At 36.4% G+C, this 17,941-nt stretch overlaps 1 protein-coding gene across 1 annotated transcript in view; it reads right to left on the minus strand.

Moving 5' to 3' along the window:
- The window catches only part of TRHDE (thyrotropin releasing hormone degrading enzyme), a 227,958-nt gene that overhangs the window by 134,698 nt on the left and 75,319 nt on the right, over positions 1 to 17,941 (minus strand). Inside the window, exon 4 of the mRNA XM_013947643.2 lies at positions 3,622 to 3,776. Coding sequence (XP_013803097.2) covers positions 3,622 to 3,776 — 155 coding nt within the window. The remainder of the gene's footprint in view (positions 1 to 3,621; positions 3,777 to 17,941) is intronic.

A 17,941-nucleotide genomic window follows, 5' to 3' on the forward strand; every position in this document is an offset into this window, starting at 1 on the left:
GATAAAAAGTACTAATTTAATTATTCAACTAAAGGAAGAAATATTTCTGCAGGTACTAAAACAACATACGATACCAATATGAAAATGTAGGGAATTGCCTAACTATTCTTGAATACCAGCAAATGTCAGAGATAGAGCAGTCACAGAGGTTGCAACTAATGAAGCTAAATTTTCAAGCAGAAAGGTGCTATTACCTTCCTAGATGATAGATGTCTGAAAAGACAACATTAAGTATAGCACTTTGTTTGTTTGTTTGTGTATTTGAATATGGACACTATCTGGATTGAGTGAAGATCATTATTTCTTTTCATTTTTGAGGAAAAGAGGAATATGTATTGATTACATAAATTGCTCGTTTCCCGCAGATATTATGATCTTCCTGACAGTGAGAAAGCACTTATTTGCATTTTAGGCACACTGAAAGGACACTCTTTTCTACATACTTTCTTTACAGATTATAAAAAAACAGTGGTTTAGGAATTTTTAGTTTTCCTTCTGCATTCATGCCCATTTAATTCATTCTGGCATACCAAGCTTTGTATTCAGGTGGGTCATCTATCTCAAAAAATCATGGTGCTTAAGTTCAAATGACTTTTTATTCAAATGTTGTGGATAGGGCTGATCTGTAATATGCAAATAAAATGGATTGCTATTTTAATAGATTTAATAAATTATGGTAATTATTTGGAGCTATCAACTTAAGCTGCCACTTAAGTGTGCACTGACTAATATCGCGTTTGTGCTTTGGGGGTTTTATATTAGTGCTGGAGGGGAAGTTTTTATGCTGAAACATTCCTTATTCTTCCACTTATTAATTTTTTGATTAAATACATAAAATGTTCTAAAAAAATAATCTAGCTGAAATATCAAGCACTGACAACATGCAAAATGACAAAACTAAACCTACCAAAGTAAATTTAATATGCCATTCCTAAAACATATCTAAAATAGCAACCTGGTCAAGCATTACAAAGTCATCTGTGGAAAAATCAGACAAAAAATTCCATCTTATATGCTTCGCACCTATATTTTGACAACCAGACAATGTCCTTCTACTGCTGCAATGGTGTCTCTCATTTTCTGTCTGTGCCTGAACACTGCAGACCACCACCACAAGCACTCAAGCATTAATGCACAAGGGGCTCATGAACTCATATTCTAAACAGTTACCTCTTAAACGTAACCATCCCAACTCTTATCATTTGTCTTATTTTTCTAATGTTGGGTACGCCGTTAGTAAAGTGTTTGCTACATTAGCCTATGTAACAGGACAGTCTACTACTGTAGTCAGATTTGTTCTCTAAGTCTCAAAGTTATGGGATTAAAATTGGAGGGAGAACTCTATGATGAAAGAAGGCAAGGAACTGGAAAGATACAATTTTTAAAAAAAGAAAACAAATATATTTTAGGGGAGTGCCCTTTCCACTTACCTGAAATTTTACAAAATTAATAAATAAAGATTTAAACTAAATACTAGAGATTTGGATTCTACTTTTAGCTCTGCCAGAAGTGATTTTGATTAATCTCTGTTATTCTAAGTGCAAATGAGTGAAGGGAAGGAATATTCATGTGCTACCCAAGGTTAGCAGATAAGGTTCTGCATAGCAAAAGAGGATGAAAAATGCAGTGAATAATTAACAATTAAATAGCAGAGGCAAGAGAACCTGGACCCAGCCTGGCCTCAGTTCAATACCCCCGCAGCTAAGCTAATACAGTTTATAGCTACTGGTGTATGCCATCCAGAGCTAAAGTTTCCTTGAGGGGCTTATAAGTATGCTATGAAAAAAGCAGAAAAAAATGTTCAAATAAAGATGATACCATGTTTGAGGTGCTAGACGTGGGGCATGTGCTTCTGGAGGGTTTTTCTCCCTTTAGAATTTTATTTGTAGATGATCAGTTCATATTCTCTGTGACTAAATTCTGCATCTAAAAAGTATAAATAATACTTCTTCCAGCTGAATTTTTTCTGTCTTGTCTATTTACCCAAAAAAGTAGCTGAGCAAGGCCCTGATCTGCATGGAACTAAACAGCAACAACATGAATGAAGTAAGATACTTATAACAGGCAAACAGCATTGCAAATAATACCAACATGGACACCAAGTAAGCCTTCTCATTTGTACTAAAGTCACTTAAAAGTACTCCGTGACCACACAAGGACCCTAAAATAAATTCAAATATAGTTTTCACCCCCTTCACGATCCTCTTACATTCCCAGAGCAATGTTAAAAGGCCTCTGTTTCAATGAGAATCAAGCAAATAAACTTGGCAAGTTATTGATAATTGCCCACATCTGAAGTATAAATTGCTTTGGAGGAGAAGAAATTATTAAAACTGTTCAAAGAATAACTGGAAGTAATGGAATGACTTCAGAAAAAGGAAGACTTAAGCTGAACACAAGGGAAAAAGTTATTGACCATGAGATTTAATTGGCTAGAGAAAAGGTTCTGAGGGAAGCAGTGGAAACCCTGTAATTAGGAACACTGAACCCAGCACGAGAAAAATGCACTACATGGAAGAATCTAACACTAACAGGAGCAGGGATTTGATGATCTAAATATGTGTTTTCCGTACCGGATTCCTAAGGCATTGTGATTTTTCTAGATGAATAGTGCGCTACTCCATTGTACTGTACAATAAAGAGTGTATAACAAAATAAGATGATCATACTGAGAACAAACCAGCAATAACTTTCAATAAAAATTTCCTGCTTTAGTTGAGGACTTAATATTCATCTATAGATTTAATATGAAACATGAATCTGAATTAAATATTATTATTTCCTGATTCAGCTACCAGTACTCCATTACAAAGGCTCCCCTTTATACAGTACTTTTTGTTTGCAGGAAGTGTTAAGAATTTGCATTGCTTTTTAAAGAATCCTGTGTAAAGTCACAGATGTAAGCCATGCTAATTACACAGTAGGATTTCATTCATTTTAACCTGAAGGCTATGATTATGCCTGTTACCAGTGCAAAAAAGCATTTCCTGCCCCTGTAGCACAATTCTTCAATAACATTTGCATTCAATTCAGTATTACTACTTGTAATGTGTTTAGTTTGAGATAAGATGGAAGATATGTGAAATAAATTGTCATATGGGTTTATTACAAAGTTTTCTTATTCATACAAAAGTTTCTGTACACATAAAGACTCAATTATCCATTACTAGTGAACAGAGGGTCAATACCACATTTAAAAAAAAAAAGAAAGATGAAAGAAGTATGCATGTATGTGATGGAAGAAGAACAGGACTATCAAATTGATTTCAGCCAAAGCAAATTTTGACACAAACATAAAGCTCAACATTCATTTGTTGTAGTTCTGCAATAAATCGTTTTCTACAGTTATCAGCGTGCTTACCCTACACACAAATACAGAGAATATAATCATATAGAAGACAGGGAAGCTGTTTATCACTGCTAATTTTCCTTTATTCCCATTTTGATTTTTCCTATTTTCTTCATTGCAATGATATATCTTACAGATCTCCATATCATTTCGACTATAGTTAGAATGAAAGTTGTAACCGTCTGTGCGAAAATGGAAACATTCATTTTTAGCTTTGATAAGGAATGCTTCATTTCTGAGATTGATACCAAATATCTGAACACCTTTAATACCTGATGACATAGCTCATGCACAATGACCATGGTTACATCCAGTAGGTATGATATAGAAGAAATGCTTGGATCTAGCAGTATCCTTTGCTCCACAAAAACACTCAGTCCCCAGTTCTCCATAGCAGCATATGGATGTTTAGGCACAGCTAACAGATCTAGAAACAGAACAAAATATATGTTAACTGCTTGTGGGAGCTACTATGCTGAAGAGCTACTTGTAAGTAAAAGTCATAAACCATCATTAAAGACATTTTAAATACTAAACATGTTAAAACAAAACTGTTAATTTCAGCTCTCTAGCAATAATATCTAGAAAACATTAATAAAATAGCCATTTTTGTTCTTACATCTCTGTTTGCTCACACATATTTCATGATTACCAACCTACTGCTGGAAAACAGTACATATTATTCTAACTAAAGAAGTTTTCTATACAGAATCCCGCTTGTTTTAAAATACCTTGTTGTTCAGTTATTTCTGGGTTTGATACTGCTTCTTATGTTTAACATACCATAATCGATGCAGTAACACAGACTTTTACCAAAAGTATTTTTTATCTTTTCATTAAAGTGACTCCTTTATGAGCACCTTACATGACAAACTGTATGTAAGGATTAACACTAAGGGAAACATTGAAGAAATACTGCTTCATAATGACTAAAAACATGTCAAGTTGCTCAGATTTTTAAAACACTACTTTTTACAAAACAAGGCATCTTTCAGTGTGCAATATTACTAGCATGCATCCTCTGAGGACAAGACTGCTGACAGCCACCTCTTGGCTCCGCAGGCTGGAAGAATGGTGCTGTATTCAGCTTCAGGAGTATTACTTCAGTTCAGTTTGCAACAGGTGACAAAAAATTAGAAAAACGATAGGAAGGTCTCTCAGCATATAAAAAAGAGTAGTGGGGAATTGCTCTCAGTGGCATGAGGTTCAACAAGACAGTGTCTGAACACCCATTCAAGTGTTAGAGAAATCTTCCTGCAGAAGGCTGAGAAGGAACTATAATCGACTATCAATCTGGAAATAAATCTAGACTCACAGTAAAATGACATAGGGAATAAACCAACACACAGTTGTGCTCCATGACAAAACTATTAGAAAGAGCCAAGAACAACTTGTGTGTCTACAAGAAGCCCAGTGCAACCAGTGCAGAAATCAGCTAAAATTTTGGAAGCTATACTGTCACATCAGCATGGTGCTCCACTTGAACTAATTAGCCTGGCTTCTTAATTACTTAGCCTGGCTGTCACACTCCACTCTTGGCTAAATAACTTCTGGTTCCAAAGCCAGTTCATTTGCAATTAACACTAGTATGTCTAGGTGGTGCTTCACTGTGTGGGATAAATGGTTTCTGGGTTGACTTCTTAACCTGAAGAAGAAAAATTCTCATCTGCTTATAAATAGCAATTCTATTAGAGCACAGACACTTCTCCTAAGTTTGTCTGTTTTGGCTTGCTGATACATGTGGTAGAATTGGCTTGGAGAACAACCTGACAGCAGGAGCTCTACTTTGGGATTCACAGGAAGTTGCCACTGAAATATTAGGAACGGAGAACTTGGATATAGAAAGAAAAACTAGTTCCATACTTTTAACTGATCCTTTCTTTTACTTCCTCTCTTTAAGGTTTATTTGCAGTCTTTCTCATCAGTCATAATGGACAGCTTTTGTTAGTGTCAGTCAGTAATAAATCGGAATAACACTGTGGAACCAGAAAACTAGAGTGAAGTCTCTTAATAGTCAGGAATGGAGTTCTCCCCCATCTGAACGCCTTGTTAGGCTAATTACAGGCTGCCTTTCAGTATTTACTTCATTGGTATTGGTCTGCTGGTTCAGATGGATAATCCGTACACCTCACATACTAATAAAACCTTCGAGTCTGACGGAAAGCTAACTGCACTGCAGGTAGATAACAGCACAGAAATATTCTTCATCACTGCGATCCAACACAGCCCCATTGCTCTGCAAGCCTTGAAACTGCTCTCATGCATAGGCTAATGCTTAAAGCACTTTTTTGAACTGACAAAACCGAAAGTAATAGACAACCCTGTTGGCTTCCAGAATGTTAATCCCTGTGGGTGCCATGAGCACACCAGCAAAATGCTGAATGCGTTGAGAAGTACGCTGCAAACACACTCTTTAACTTTGCCGAACTGAGGGTCGGACGCACTGCACACTGCTGCCAAAGAACAGACTCCTTAATCTTTAGGGAGTGACTGACTGAACTCTGAGGGTATTCGTTACTTCAGACTGAGAAATCTTTTTCTCCTCATTGTCTATGTCTGAACCCTGAATCACCAGTCGTAGTGTTAATTTTGAAATGACATTCTTTAGTGGTTGATCTTGACTGTGTAGCTATTGCTTTTGCTCCCCAAATTTCTAACACCTTTAAACAAAATTCCAAACATGTCTAGCTTTTGTGGTAAAAGGCACATGAATCTGTATCATTATCTGCAGAGCCATAAATGTTTGATTTCAGAGGCACAATGTTTCAGATTCCGGTCTCAAGAGAACGATTTGTACTTCCCTCTGCTTATCACACCGCTAGAGAACTGAGGGAGGTATCCTGTGTTCCTGGGGCTGACAGCCATTAAGGTCATGCTGTATTTTTTAAGAAGCAGGGTACAAAAGGAGGGGCAATGATGCATGTTTTCATAGAAATATCATTCACACATTGTACTGCTCAGAAGCATTCTGCACTAACTGCAGAAATATGAAAGGCTGAATATATAATAGCTGGTGTGCCTGCTGCATCCAGTTACTCTGCACACTATTTAATTAAATTCTTTGTAAAGCACTTGTGAATGTTTGATTATGTGGATATTGCTGGGGAAATAGAAGAGCTTGTTATTACTTGCAGAGAATAATATCCTCATATATCATCAAACTGTTACTTGAGATTTCCTGATACAGCAGTGCCGAGAGTCCTCTATACCACTGCAATAATAGAGGGCTTCCACCTCTTGGCCTTCACACAGACTAAATTCATGACTGAGACGTAAAAACTGTACAGCTAAAATAAAATCACCAGAAAAGCTGCAAAGGTAAAAAGGCATTGGAACTTCATACTATTGTACCACACTGGAAAATGATGAAAGTACAATTATTCAAATAAAAGGATAGTATTTGGACATTTCTGAAATCCATTCCTGTGTGAATCTCACAAAAAACATTTCAAGTTACAGAAACCGTACGCAGCTCAACAGCCTCTTTTATTTCCAAACATTTAATTAAGGCAACATAATTATGTGAGCTCACATCAAAATATAATTGCCTGACGTTATTAGCAATTATTATCATAGTGCAAAATAAAAATCATCAATTTAACACCTAAATTGGTCATAGAGAAATCTACATTCGATTTTTTTTTTTTTTACTTTATCTGTGAGCTTAATATCTGTGTAATTAGAACAAACAATACTCTCTTTTCACTTTCCCCACTCAAGTATAATATTTTCTAGATATCCTTTAAAAAACACTAAATTTCCACACTTACATTACTGGGAACAATGCTTGTGCTTAAAACAAGAGAAGGATTAGAACTGAGTAGGATTAAACGCAAAACAAGACCCAACCCTCTCATCCAGAGTGCCCTGAATTTGGGGTTCCTTCCCCCCTCCTTTACCACTTTACAAGCAGTGAAAGAATCTTTTCAACCACTATCACTCCGCCATGTTTCACCACCTCGATTTTAACTCAGTTCACAGTCTGATGAGGATACTAGAATAACAGACACATCCTTACTATACATAGGAATATGAATGTGTGTGTAAACACAGGCAGATACCCACACACATGCACACATTTACTAATATATATACTGAAATTTTATTTGTTTTAGCTGCTGGTTAAAATGTGCCCAAAGGATAGATCCTGCAGAATATATGACAGTATTTAATTCCTAATATTCCAAAGGAGGAGCATAAAAAGCACTTACTGGAAAAATAAAGAAATAACAACTAAATGCGTGAATAATTTCTGCAAATTTTCTCTGATAGATCAAGTCTCCCAAATAAATCTGGGAACACTGAAACACTGCAACTTGTGAAGGAGAATATACTGTGAGAAACAAGAATTTTCTGTCAACCCTCTTTACACATATATTTTCCTTAAAAAAATCAGGAGGTACACAGAGATAAACTATTCACTCCATGAACAGTTCATACATTCTGTGAATGCTCTAAATCACACAGTCATTTTTAGTATTAATCAGATGTCTTTATTCTGCCTGTTTTTTCCTTATAATCCGTATTTTTATTACAAAAATAACATCACAAAAATACCTTCAACTTATCTACATGCCTTTCATGGCATTATTCTCATGCATTTCTGCAGAGTCTTTCTTCAAGACTTCAGGTGTAGACTTCCTGATACTATGTATTTTCACTTTTTTGACAGTAATTTTGAACAATTAAGAGAAAAGATGTCTAATAACAGTTTATTTTTATCTTGACAGATGAAAATCCAAAGTACTGTTTCGCCCCTTCTCACTGCTGCATAATGTTGTTATACAAAAACCGGAACTATTTATCAAAGGGATTTACATTTCTGCCACTCGGATTCCTTAATCAACGCAATTTATTTTATTGATAATTAGTAGAAGAAACTTTTCTATAATAGAGCACCATTTAATGATTCATGCAGACTTTAAGGAAAAAGCCAACTACAAAAAGAGACAGCTCCAGTTAAAAAACATTATGCTAAATAGTAGTTATTATAAGAAATATCTAAACTGGCTGCTGATAAAGAACTACTGATAGCAGTAGTTATTACAGGAAAAATCTAAACTGACTATTGAAAAACTTTATTTTCTGTTCTGTTTACTTGGTGTATGACAGAAGATTGTGCTGGAAAAGCAAGTTTTCCTTGCATACAGTTTCATCCTTTTCTTAAAAAGTTCTTCTAAACATCTCAGGCCTAGGTGAAAGCTCACTGAAGTCAATGGATGGTTTCCAACTGACTTCAATATTAAAACAAAACACAACTAACAGATCTGAATGGGTACCTTCAGACACTTTGGGAAGCCTGATTTTCAGAAAATACTAAGTGCATGTCTTCTGAAAACTGTGTCACTTTCAGATATCTTACTCTTGGCACTTAGGAACTAGGTACCCTAATTATCTGGTTTTTTTCATTATTAATTTTATTATTATTTATACTACTTCAATAGTATTCTCATACCTTCTCTTGCTATAGGGGAATTATTCAAATACACCGACAGTCACAAACAACCAGGAGGACAGTCACACCACCTAGAAATTCTTTGATTAGCATTGCTGTTTACTCAAATGCTTATTCTGGCACCCATCAGTTACTATCTGTGGGACTACATGGCCAATATCCCACTATAAGCCTGACACTAACTTACCAACATACATGGACGTTACTCTGCAGAGTTAATGCAAAGGTCTAAAACTGTTTGCCATTATTTCAGTCAAATCAAATGGCTTGTTGCAGACCCTGAGGAGAAATCACTGACACACAGCAGTTTTCCGCTGTTTTTTTTATTGCTTCTTATTGCAGTACAAAGTATTACTTAACATTAACTGACATAAACAATGGCTGGATTTCGAGAGTGTTTGATATCAATAGCAGATGTTTAACGCAATGTGAATATTAAAGGTTCCAAGAGGGAAAAGATGTGGGAGAGAAAGCTATTAGGAAGGGGGGAAAGAGGGAAGAATAAGCAGGATAATAAAAGGGAAAACTGCTATTTTTTCAAACAGCTGAGACTAGTGTGATAGGTAGCTTACAGTTTAAGAAAATGAAACAACAAGCTGTTGATTTTGACATGCATATTATTAAATTGCTTCCAATTTTCATAACTCCAACCTATAGATTATTGCTTTGTCATTTCAAAGTGTATCAAATGATTCAAAGTTGAACTGAAAAATGAATGTAATGCCCCACAGAGGCTGCATTATGTATCATCTTGGTTGTATTGATCTCCACATGAACAACGCCTTTCTTTTAAATAATACCTGGACAAATCATTATGAATTGCTGCATAATAACAAGCAAGGAAAAAATTCTTTCATGAAGTTTCTAGTAAGTAAAAACATAATACTGGTCCTACATAAAACTTTTTTCCCACCCCTCAGTCTAATGTCATGTTCTAAAATATTCTTAGCACACTAGATCAGAAAGGTGCATGGAACAAACTGAGGCACAGGCTGAAAGGAACTTAGGTTTCTGCTACGCCAAGTTACAGTGCCAGTACACTACGTGCTTCCCTTAGAGAATGAACACCACATATCAACAGAGCAAACACATTCCTCTTCTCAACACTGAAATATTTGGAGGGGAGGAAAAATGAGAAAGATTTTTGTAGCTTTCATAAGTACTGTTTCTAACGTAAATACTAAAAGCACTGACGTGATGGAGAATTGCCAGCAGCCATTTTCCTAACACCATAGTTAATAGAGCATGAGGACTATAGCCGAAAACAACGTGTAACTGATCACTGAACACTATCAGTATGAATACTGCTGTAAAGAAAATGAACAAGTGCCACTGCCATATTCCTCCTTTTCATTGCAAAACCACAGAGCAGGTACACAGAAAACTCCAAAAATCCATATTATTTATTGTAATAATGAGGTAAAACAAATCTATTCATCTGCCATACAAAACTGCTTTGCGTTACAGTAATAAAGACATGAATGTTTTCATTAGTAAAACACTCTATATACCTGGATTTACCTCCTTTGTTTGCTTTGAAGTGAGATTGTATTCACAGGCAATGGGCACATTTAAGTAGAGAAAGTACAAACAGGAATTTGGGGAACACGGGCAGGTGTCCTGCACATTACTAGTACCAGTGTCTCAAAAATACATATCAGAATATTCCGTCTGGAGATAAAATTACAATATAGCTAGATAGACACATACACTACATCTGAAGGCAATGTTTTCAAGGAGACTGTATCATCTAAGCTTTTAGTATCATTTCTCTTCTCTCTTCCAGTGTAAGATGAAGAAATAAGAACAGACTATCTTGAAACAAAAAATCACTTCATATCAAGGCGTCTCTTGAGATGCCATTTTTAGTTCTTGCTGCTTATCCTAACTCCTAAAGTTTCTCTTATATTCTTACGCAAATTCTTTTGATAATATTACATCAGGATAAATTCTTACGATCTTAGTAAAAATATTTGCTCTCTTCTTGCTTATTTTGTTAATATAAGTTAAATAAATTATTAAAATACTTTGCCAGCAAAAAGCCAACAAAAGCCAGCATGTACCTTTTCACCAGTTTGTTTCATACAAAAAGAATCAAGAACTTTCTGTAACATATCACATGACATATCACAGAAAAAACATTATACTCAATTCTAAAGACATACATGGCTCAGTCATTACACTCTCATGCAGGTCCATACTCTTCCTCCTCAGTTGTGCCTAAGGATGTAACCATTTGAATTAAGCCTTGTTACAGAATCCCTTACAAGAGGCTCCCAGGAACATCCAGAAGGACCAGTTGGACCAAAAGGTAAAAGTCAAAGGTGAACTTCTTGGGGTATATAGATATCCTGGAGGGATTTAACTAAGTGGATTTACTCCTTCGCTCTGTTCCAGATCAGCATGGATACAGGCTGCCAGCAACATACTGTGCACTGTTACCTGTCACAGGCAAAAAATCACAATAAAAAGCAGGAGTTCAAGAATCTGACAGAAGAATCAACCTTCTTTGCAGAGTATTCTGGATTTCCCACAGTTCTTGCAGTATCAGGAACTGAACCTTCAAGAAGTTTAGCAGGAAGGCTGAGCGAAGGGCTCCACAGAAGCTCAAGTTCTGTTATGCAGAGGCAGATAGTACTACAGCACTGAATAAAGAGGAACTTTTTTTTTTTATAAGCATCTTGGGCCCAGTTATTACTGAACTCCATATGGTTATCAGCAGAAAAAAAAAGAATTAAAAGAAATAAACTTAATGGAAAAGTAGAGTAGCTGAAAGCTCCATTGGAGCTGAAATATTCTGGAAGCACAGAAAACTACAAGAAGAGATTTAGACGGTACTTCATTCTGCACCTGAAAGCAATAGGTATTAGTGAAGAGAAAGACAGTAATTAGAGAGTAGCCTTATTTCTGACAGTTGTGGTTTCAGATATACCTGATGCATTGAATAGTTTCAATTAACTCAGAGAGTAGAATCCAAATACGAAAATGTATTACAGAAATGGAAGAATACTGCAATCCACGTAAAAATGAAACTCTGGAAAGAAATGCTTTTCATCTGAAGCTACAAAAGAAGTGACACACTATAGAGAAGTTGGTGACTGATACAAACTAAACCACACTACTGGAGTTTGGCAAGGAGCTAATAAGAGCTGAGAATACAGCAGATTGTGAAAGAACCTGGGAAAATATTTCCAAACAGACTACTGGAAGACTCAGAATTAAGGAAAAGTCTGGCAAGCAACAGGAGTTGTCCAGTCCAGAATAACGTTTATAGAGATTAGACAGTTCTCTGACATAGTGAGTAAGACTGATAATCCAATATTCCAGCAGAAAAGAAACCTGAAACAGAAAATCATGCAGAACTTGGAGAACACATGGAGCTGGACACACAGTGACAGTCCAGACAAGCGAGAATATTGTTCAGTGTGTCAGAAGAAATATTGGAATGGTGACAGATTAAACCTCCTTGCTTCATCGATGGAGTGTGTATATGCTGTTGACAGCAACACCAACTCACATAAACTGTTCCTGGATACTGTTATGATATACAAATGCCATACAGTATAGAATTGGCATGCTTTTGCATAAAATATGCCTTATAGTTCCCTTAAATCATATTTAAGCCAAATTTGGGTCAAAAGCAGATAAAAGGATTTATCAATAACTTTCAAAACAGACAATGCTGTAACAAATGCTTCTGAAAGTTTCCACCAAATAAAAGGGAAAAAATAAGCTATACTTAATGTATTTACACTGACATTACACCCCTACTGAGCTGGCAGTCACAAGGGGGCAATCAGGGTTTTGGTCCTTGTGCATACCTTTTGTTTCAGGTTTTCTCTATTATTGAAAAACTATTTGGAAGTTCTTGCCACAGAATTCATCCAAAGGAGAGAACTTCTCATAGAGCGCTTTCAGGTCGCTCCTCCACTCACTCTTAGATCTTCCCGTTCCTGGATGTCCCTTGGTTAAAGCACAACAGGTTTTAGCCAGTCTCACCTTTGAAGTGTTCCTGGGATCTAAACAGACTTAATCTTTCATCCTGACTCATTCTATTTCCTCTTTATCCCAGAGACTGTCTGGCCATTCTTAATAGTGCCTGTTCACTTCCTTAGATATGCAAATATCTGTTTGTTAGACCAGAAATTATCTTCCATATTAAACTGGCTGATAAAAAGTTTCTTACTTCAGTGACTTCAATACGAGGATAAAAAAAATCCCCCTCTCTTTGGTAACTTATTTGCGTTTTTCACTGTGTAATCTGACTTCTACTGGAGCTTGCATTCTGTAACAATCTGTACCTACATTATACAAAATCTAAACAAAATACACATATGCAGCTCATTACTGGCTGCTAACTGAGACTATACACAACAGTAATTAATCACTTTGGGATGGCAGTGGGCTTGCAGTGACTGATCCTGAACCTCTTTCTCCTAAACACAGGGTAACAGCCTCATTGCTTTAGAAATCAGAGGAGTCTAACAATTCTGAGCAACAAAGGTAAAAAAAAGGCACTTTTGCATAAACAAGAACCAACGTAAAACTGGAACATTTTTTATTGCCTACAAGGCAACTGAGAGACCATTAATGTCAAAAATGTCTATGTTAGATGAAAAGGCAAAATTCTGGTAGATGCTATTTGGAACAGTTATACATTTAGCTTGTGATGGCACAGGTAGGATATCAAGTTTTACATAAATAACACTTCATCTAAGAAAAAACAGGAATAGAGAGGCTGACGAGGTTTTGGTCAACTTTGCAACAATCAAAAAATGCCAAGCTAAAGCTAAACAAAAAAAACATGAAGGGGACACAATGGAAGTACTGTACAGGAAGAGCCGCAGAGATAGCTGTCAGTGCACAAAGGTGAACAGGAAACCACAATGAGGTTGTCAGCATCATCATCATGTCTAGGCGACAGATAAGAAAAGATACTGAGATTCCTTGGAATGATGGACCAAATTTGTGACAAATGTAGTTTTTTATATCAGCAACTACTGTAAGTGCTACTGAGAGATCCCATTTAAGAACATGAGGAAAAGTTCTTGAAAAGGCAACAATAAATTGTAAGAGTTAAATAAAGAGATTTCCTTGTAATACCACACCAATTCAAAAGCAGTATGACAGGAAATACAAAACTAAATTGCTCGTGTAACTTTAAGGCGGTATCAGTGAAAGCTCTAACCAGCATATGTTTAAAACTAGAGACCACTATCATGGGCGCTAACAAAAACTTGGAAGTCAATATTCAAGCAGAGAAGGGACTTTAATTTTAGATAACCTGCTTCAAAGAGAGCCTTTTTTGGTTAAAAACAGTCACCAGACCTCCCTTTTTCTCCAGAGGATACAGAGATTATTTTTTTCTGTTACAAATGTATGAACCTCAGTTGAAACCTTTGTAGTTTCAGCAAATCAGACAAGTGCTCTGGATTATTTGACAGATACACAGAGAACAAAATCCAGAGCTAGCACTGTTCATACCAATAACAAAAAGGTTATCAGAGAAAATATGGCCTGTGATGGCCAGAGAACAGAAGCCTTTCAGAAAGTAATCAATGCTGTTAGGATAGGACGGCCTAGGCAGCATATTGCTGTCACTCTAGACAAATATTTACTGAGGATAAAGAGGCAACACTTTCTCTACTTCCCAAAGAGAATTAAGAAATGAGGAAAATAACTAGGCAACAATCATAACAAACTTAAGCAATCACTCCTGAGACAACACAATGAATTAATCATCACCTCACAGGTATAATACAGGTATAAATTTATAGCAGACTCATAAATCTGAACAAATCAGAGATTAATTGTACATCGTTCCTAAGTTTGGTTAGTGAGTGAGTTTGGTTAACAGACTGATTAAATGACTGGTGAATTTCTGTCATCTCAATGTCCTTGTTATGTTATTAATATGTTTTGGCTAAAGAAGAAAGACCAAATAGTGGGAATTTTAACTGTCAGGGGTTTTGTTTTCCAGAAAAGTTATTTCAAGCAGGACTCTGTCAAAGTCCATGTTCTGCTCAGAAGTTGTTGTAGAAACATCAGTGAAGAGAAAGTACTCTGCACTTAAGGTGATGCACACAATATATACTTCCACACTCAGATCTGTATGCTAACTGCAGCTTCCAAGACATTTTGGGGACCATCAGTACTGAGAGGCAGGGCATAACGTTCATCTGGAGGTTATGTGCCTTCTGGCTTAAGGCTGATCAGTTGAGAAATCACATACTAGCCAGCTAGAAGACTCATGTTTTGAATGGCCAGCTGTTTCCACCTCCTCATTCTCATGAGTGAAACAGCATTTTCTGAATTTTAATCCCTTTGATCTTTAAAAGGTGACAGTGGACAAGGGAGTGACTGGGAGCAGGAGATTTATCTGACAGATGAAGGAGGAACTGAAGGCAGAGGACATGAAAGTGCCTGAGGTATCTTTTTGAAAGCTCTCTTGGGCTTCTCTAGACAGCTGCATCCCCAGAGTGGTACTTCTTTTAGCTAACCAAAAGTATACATTAGGAATATATTTAACATGCATAGATACACTGGAGGGACTAGAAGATTGACCCTTGTCCCCATTATCATCATATGGTTAAGAGTGTATACTTTCATTTTCATGAAGTGGTCATGGAGTAGAGGTTACACAGCTCCTCTGTTCCAATCAGGACTGTATCCATGCTTCACTTAACAGTTCCATAGCTTAGCATCTACACAGAGGTTTTTTTTTTTTTTTACACTTAATTACATAAGAAATGCTGAATGACATTCCTTATTTACTAGATGACCCACTTTCAATTCTTTCATTTGTGTTTTGTGTCAAGCTGCCTTTGAATGGAAATGGGAATTAAATTAAAAATGCAGGACAACAGCATTTTTAAAATGAGTTTAATAAAACAATGTTGAGTATGCTATAGAGATGATGTTCATTTAAAATGAATCAATTGATTATATAAAGTACTATCTATTAGAGACATGCAATGACATCTCAAACTTCCACCGTACTGATACTTAAAAACGGATCACAGTGCTGTTAAATCTTTTGGGGAAGCAGACAGGGAGCTTTAAGCAGACTCTGAGTGAAGATGGGGTTTCTCTTCTTCACTGTTCTCTAAATTCTTTCTTCCCAGCAACCACATTTTCCTAGACATGACCCACAGGAACTCCACCCCATGCTAGTGACTTCAGTGCAAGTTGCCCTGCAGTCTGCAGATGTGTTCCTCTCCTCAGGACCTCTCTCTTCTAGCACAATTAACATTCCTATTTTGGGAACTGACTCCAGACACATGAAGATGGTACTGGTCAGCTCTTGACAGAGAAACAGGCTTGGAGAGAGGTCAGGCCAGGCAGGATAATAAAGACACAAGTACAAAACTATTATAAGAGATAAAGCAATAATTTCAACCTCTAATAATCTGCAATGCAGAATTACCTACATTTGGAGTTGCAATAAAGCCATTCTGTTGATGTATCACCCACTGCTGTTATACATGGGGCATGAATTAAACAGATTGCTTCAGTCAGTACGTCCTTCATGATTTTTGAACTAGTTAACCTCAGTCTCTCGTATTTAGTTCTTGATCTAAATTGAAAAAGGAGAGCCAGCTTTCTTGGTTTTCCAACTCCATGTTGAACAAGTCATGGAACTAAACAGAATAAATCAACATGACTTTAAAAATTTAAATCTTCCAGCAGCATAAGAAGCTATACCTACCCAAAACTGATTAAGCAATTCAACAATCTCTGTTTTCTGGGACTTAGCAAATTACATTTCCAGGTTTAATAGCCTGACATTCTTTAAAACTTCAACAGCAATAGTAAACTGTTTGAATATTATCTTAATTTAAATCACCATGAAAGAACACAGATCAGTTAGACCCCAAAAATCTGCTATAATTTGGAGTTCAAATTTCAAAAGAGAATATCTTACATTTAAAAATCTGTAAAATAAAAAATTATGTTAAAATAAACAAGGAACTTCTGTAATGTCCAAATGATTTTTTTTTCTATATTCAACAAGCATATAACAACTGCAGACAAACAAAGGGGCTATTCCTACTTTCTCTCCAGATATTTTATGTTTCACAAATTTCAAAGCAATAAACAAAGAGCTGAGAAGGTAGCCTGGAACACCAGAAAAACACAAGGATGAGCTAAAAAAGACTTGATTACTGCTGAGGAAACAAAGATTCACTCCTAAAGGAACTAAAAGATACTGTCTCAGAGTACCAAGAAATGTGGCAGGAAAAGCTGCAAGGTATTGCCAGAAGGCTCGAGGGACATGGTTGAAGTGGATGAGAAATACAGACAGACAACCTGAGACACAAGACAAGGAAATGAAAAATTTGGTTGAGATGGTTGATGAATAAGGCCTTAGAAGCTGAGGAAATGTTGTCAAAGAGACTATGAATGCAAACGAGGGAAACATTTTGAGGGGATGAAGAAAAGAAAGAGCAAGTGAATGCAGAAAGAGAACATGGGATTAATTCCGAGTATATGATTTAATTACACTTACTCAAAGACACCTTGTTAGGACACACTTGCAACTCCTCAGACTCATTCCAATAAAGGTTTGGATATCTTCAATGCATACAATAAAAGGAAACATAAATCTCTTGAAAAATCCCATTATTTCCACTGCTCAAGTACAAAGAGTTGAAGTAACAAGCTCAGGTGCATGAGGAGTTGAAATAACTTACTTCAGCAACTTTTGGCTATTAACTAGAGATGTCATCACTATAGACATTCTTGTATTCTACCTCTTTGAAGAGCTTTACATAGCCAGAAGGCCTGCAGAGTTTTTCTCAGGGACTCTAGAAATCAATATAACCTTGGAAGAACAGTAGCTTCAGGATAACTGAAGGAAAAGCTTTACAGGGTAAGCAGTATTTGGGAGCCAATCATATACAAAAGGGAGTGACAAAGAGAATTCAATGACTACATGAGCATCAAAGATGTTGAAAGAAAAGGTAGCAGCGAAATAAGCTGGACTAGCAACAGAGACCGTAAAAAGGAAATGAGTGAGCAGAGGTAAAATGAAGGTAAAATAGAGAGAAATTCAGTACAACCAATTGCACCTACCACATAACAAAAGCTGAGAACTTCCCTGACCAGCCCTTTTATTAGCAACAAGAAACAGACTA

Source organism: Apteryx mantelli, chromosome 1, assembly GCF_036417845.1.
Source record: "Apteryx mantelli isolate bAptMan1 chromosome 1, bAptMan1.hap1, whole genome shotgun sequence".
NCBI classification, from domain to species: domain Eukaryota; kingdom Metazoa; phylum Chordata; class Aves; order Apterygiformes; family Apterygidae; genus Apteryx; species Apteryx mantelli.